The sequence below is a fragment of the Linepithema humile genome, chromosome 5, assembly GCF_040581485.1.
Source record: "Linepithema humile isolate Giens D197 chromosome 5, Lhum_UNIL_v1.0, whole genome shotgun sequence".
NCBI lineage: Eukaryota > Metazoa > Arthropoda > Insecta > Hymenoptera > Formicidae > Linepithema > Linepithema humile.
In genome coordinates this window covers 9,160,006-9,164,389 of record NC_090132.1, presented here as the reverse complement: position 1 = coordinate 9,164,389, position 4,384 = coordinate 9,160,006, and the positions used below count along the sequence as shown (strand labels likewise).

The 4,384-nt window shown below is 32.0% G+C and overlaps 1 protein-coding gene across 1 annotated transcript in view; it reads right to left on the bottom strand.

The window, feature by feature from the left end:
• Nucleotides 1–1,354: 1,354 nt before the first annotated feature.
• The window catches only part of LOC105674042 (BTB/POZ domain-containing protein 7), a 50,106-nt gene continuing 47,076 nt past the window's right edge, over nt 1,355–4,384 (bottom strand). The window contains exon 10 of the mRNA XM_067354978.1: nt 1,355–2,115. Within this exon, the coding sequence (XP_067211079.1) occupies nt 2,077–2,115 (39 nt within the window). The 3' untranslated portion in view covers nt 1,355–2,076. The remainder of the gene's footprint in view (nt 2,116–4,384) is intronic.

Here is a 4,384-nt window from a genome sequence, read left to right as displayed (position 1 = left end):
AATGTAGAAATATGTAAGATAACACGATTAATTTACTCTGACCTTATTTAATCAATCTTGCAAAACTGTTACAGGATGTAGGCGATTATCGATCATGTCTGAAGCATTTGCATCGGTGAATTTAATTTGGACTAGATATCAGTGGCGGAAATGCATTTGTGAAAATTATTGCTGCCGATAGCTAAATGAAATAGCATCTCGGGAAAGTACTGGGGTGTGCATGTGTATCAATATTTACCAATTTCGCTTTAGTATGTAACGTGGACGTAAATAACATACAACAATTTTAACTTGCCGCCGTCGATTATAGAATCGACGTGGCAACGCGCGCGAGGCATGTTATTTTCAGGGGATGAAACGGATAAACTTGCAGAAAATAATATGTTAAAAACAGAATTCTCTCGATCTACTTCCGACGAACGTAAAGAGAACGCTTGTGGCTCATCTGTTGACCTCATAGTTATAATGAACTCATGATTGATAATTCCACAATGAATATCTAACATCCGGCATAGTGCGGTTAAGACGAATCGACGACGTAGATTTTCTACAAGAGGCTGTGTGCGTTTATAATTTATGTGGGTTCTAACAACACGAAAGAACGGGCGTGTCTCATAATACTAAAATACGGAATCCTAAGTAGAAAGGGTGAGCAGATTAATAGGACGCCAGAGATTCGGAACATTCGCATTAAGAAAATACTTTTCCCTCGTATTGTTTGCGTCGGCTGTGATTTATGTCGGGTAGCCCGGAAGTTCTGTGAAAACAACTGGAATGTTGAGAAGAAGAAAAAACTGACGTTACATTTTATTTATTTAAAGCGAGCGGCTTGAATATCCTGCGTCCGATTTTCCACCCACCCTTTTCCACCTAGCGCTCCCGATGTGTGCGATTTTATGTTCTTCGTCATCGATCCGTCGCCAGCCACCAGCTGCCAATGTTAGTTACAAGTTTGTCAGATAATTTAAGCCTGATAACTCGGTGACCGTTGATCCCTCTCCAAAAAAAAGTGGAATGAACTCTATATAAATCGATAGTCTATGTCCGTCGACGTACTCGTGTCATCTCGTGCGAATGGCAATGATATAACATATATATTCATGTATGCACCGATGATCATCGCAGTGCGATGTCTGTTTAGTCGCCGCTGCATAAAAAATTGATGCAGATCGATAAAGATCAGCGGAGAGATCAGCAGAGTTCACTGTCAGAGATAGAGTTCTCCTCATCTAAAAACTAAAAAGCCGGTGCATATAGAAAGGCGAATATCACCGAAATAAATTTTCTCCCCGACATTACATTTGTCGGTTCTTTTTTATTTATTAATTTTATCAAGCATAATACAAATCTGTTTTATGTTATTAAATTATAACTTTACATGTTCTTTTTTTCAAATCACTAATTTTAATATATACAAATCTGTTAAAATTGTGATGTAGTACAGCAAAAAGCGTACTTTCTGTTTAACAGCAGATGAAAGAAATATTGCAATGCAAACGACATTTAATATAATTGTACAAACGCAATTGTAAATTAATTATTTTGATTTAATAATGAATTGTATTATAAAATTATCGAACGTTATTTAAGCTGTAAATTGAATAATATATTTGGTATTGGTTTTGTATTAACAATAATTTAATCGCAGAACATTATTCATTGTAAATTTCTATTTATTAAGATTAAATGCCTTAGCAATTAAATCTGCATTGAAATAATATTAAATAATAATTAAAATAATTAAATTAAAATAATATAAATGAATAGTATTCAAATTAATTAACAAAATTCTATCATATATATTTCAAGAATATATAACTTTAATACGCAGGAACTTTTAAAGTGTGGCAGAAATTCTAAACAAATATCTCTAGTTGTTGACGTCTCAGTAATAAACATCACAGCTGTTAATGCTTTGACATGGAAACAATAGCCTTTTTTAGCTTAATCTTGTTAATTTATTCTAGAGCAGAGGTCTGTTAACTGGGCGCAACTATCACACTATATACATATATCTTACTCTATTTTTTTTACAAGTCTCTTTCTCTCTTGTTCGATATCTTGCTGTTGACTCGCTTAACTGTCACAAGTTCTAAAGTTCCGTATCCAGATATCCTGAAAATAAAATTTAATGTTGTAATTTTTGAACTGTTTTTTAAATATCGCTATACAGATTGACGACAGAATACTATCTTCAAAATCTAAGAAGCATTATGAGATAGCACTGATATGTACACTGATAATTGATCTGAATCTGTCCCATGTTCATTCTTTTTACTATCACCACAAAACAGTTTTACTGCTTGCTTTTCTATCGTCATTCATGATAACGCGATATCATAGTGGACTCATTTCCATGAAATGGATGTAATTTTTTATACTCGCAGTACACGCCGATATCAAAGTCATTTTAAAAAAGTTACAATATTTTGCAGTTATTAAATAGATAATCGATATTTATTATTTTTAATCACGACCCAAGTGAGTGACTTACATATTTTGATCTGCGAAATTGATGCAACGGGTAGAAATAATTGCCAGAACCGTCTTAAATATCAGAAAATCTTCTTGGCCCAACTGATGGAAAAATCTATAAGCATATGTACGTATATGATGCGCATATGTATCCTTTATACTTCTGTATCTCCTTATGCAGCCAGACTTCAGATTTAATAATATATTATTTGCAATTATTATATAAGCGATTAAGCTTGTATACTCTTTATGATATTATATTTTAAATTTATACGAAAAATACAGATTAAGGAACAACTTATATACTAATAATTTATAAATAATTTACAAGCAATTTATAAATAAGAGTTGTTTGTTCCTTTGCGGGTCAATCAAAGTCTGCAGAATAATGCTGAGTTATATCAATTGGAAATTAAAAAATACTGATTTAGATAAAAAATCACGATGCAAGTGGAATGTAAACGCAAATAAAAGCGAAAAATCGTTGTGTGTATGTTTTTGATAACATTTATCTACATTACTAATATTTTAACATATGAATTGTGCAAAACTGTGCGAAATTATGTTTCAGCATTTTTCACAATTTTTTATTGTCCTATGGAAATAATTTAAGTAAAAAATGTGAAAATGTAGCGCATTTGTAATGTAGATCATATTTGAGTAAGAAAAAAATGCGCCAAAAAGGTCTTATATTTGATCGTTGAGTAAAGATTTCGTAAGCATCCATCTGTTTGCAATTATTTTCTTAAAACTCTGTCTTGAATATAATAAAACTAAGTGGGCCCCTGGCTATTTTACAGTAATTGATAATAATAGCGTAACATATCGCCACAAATTTCTAACATCAAAAGCGTTTAACGAATTCACATTGTTTCAAGTATTTTACTCTTTCAAGGGATTAGCGAAAACTAACAACGATATCAGTATACGAGAAAGATATCATAATGTGTATGCAATTACGAAACAAATTCTTCATATAACACGTGTTTGGTTTGTGCTTATAAAACGCACGTGTAATGTAGTTACAAACGCCTACGCAATTTTGATCTAAAACTTTTTTTTAATTATAGCATTACGAAGAACTATTTTCCTTGAATTGAAATTATTAATTCAATATTAATATATAAAATGAACAATATTGAAGAAAATATGTTGGAATTATCAAAAATTTTAACGAATCTATAGAGGAAGTATGACAAAGGGTTTCCTTTGTGAACAAGATAACGGTATGATATACGAAACAAAGAAAATGATGTAAAACATTTTTTCAAAAAAAAAATCGTAAATATAATTTTTTGAATTGATTAATGCAGAAATTCAGCCTAAATGCGGCAGAAAAATCATACAACATCTGTTAGATAAAGAAATATCAATCGCAACAAGACAACAAGTAATATATGATTCAATACAAAATCTATTGAATTTTGTCCATTATTCTTTTTTTATATAAATAATTGTCAAAGCATTGTAAATATTATTAATTAAATTTATGAGATTAAATTAACGTTAAATTTACGTTTTCAAAGAAAAAATGAGAAAGTTACTTTATAAATATATTTAATAAGCGCATTACAGGAAACAACAGTGATGGGAGAGACAGTGACAGGAAACGAACTGTTGTTTTACGATAAGTCGCGCTTTACAGGGTGGTTAGATTTGATCTAAATAGCGTCCGTTTCGAGAATTTGTCTCATGTATTTACCATGGATGTCAGAGGAAAATTTCGATAACTCTTGCTTTCTCGATCGCTCTCCCTCGTGTCGTGGATCTTTTTATCTCCTGCGTATCACAGAGATGACGGGAACCGGCTATGAGCGGACATACGTATGAACGTTGACATGACATAGGAAAGATTTCGAGTGGGGGAGCAGCGAGAGCATAAAAGCCGCCGCGAAGAAAAGCGCGGACG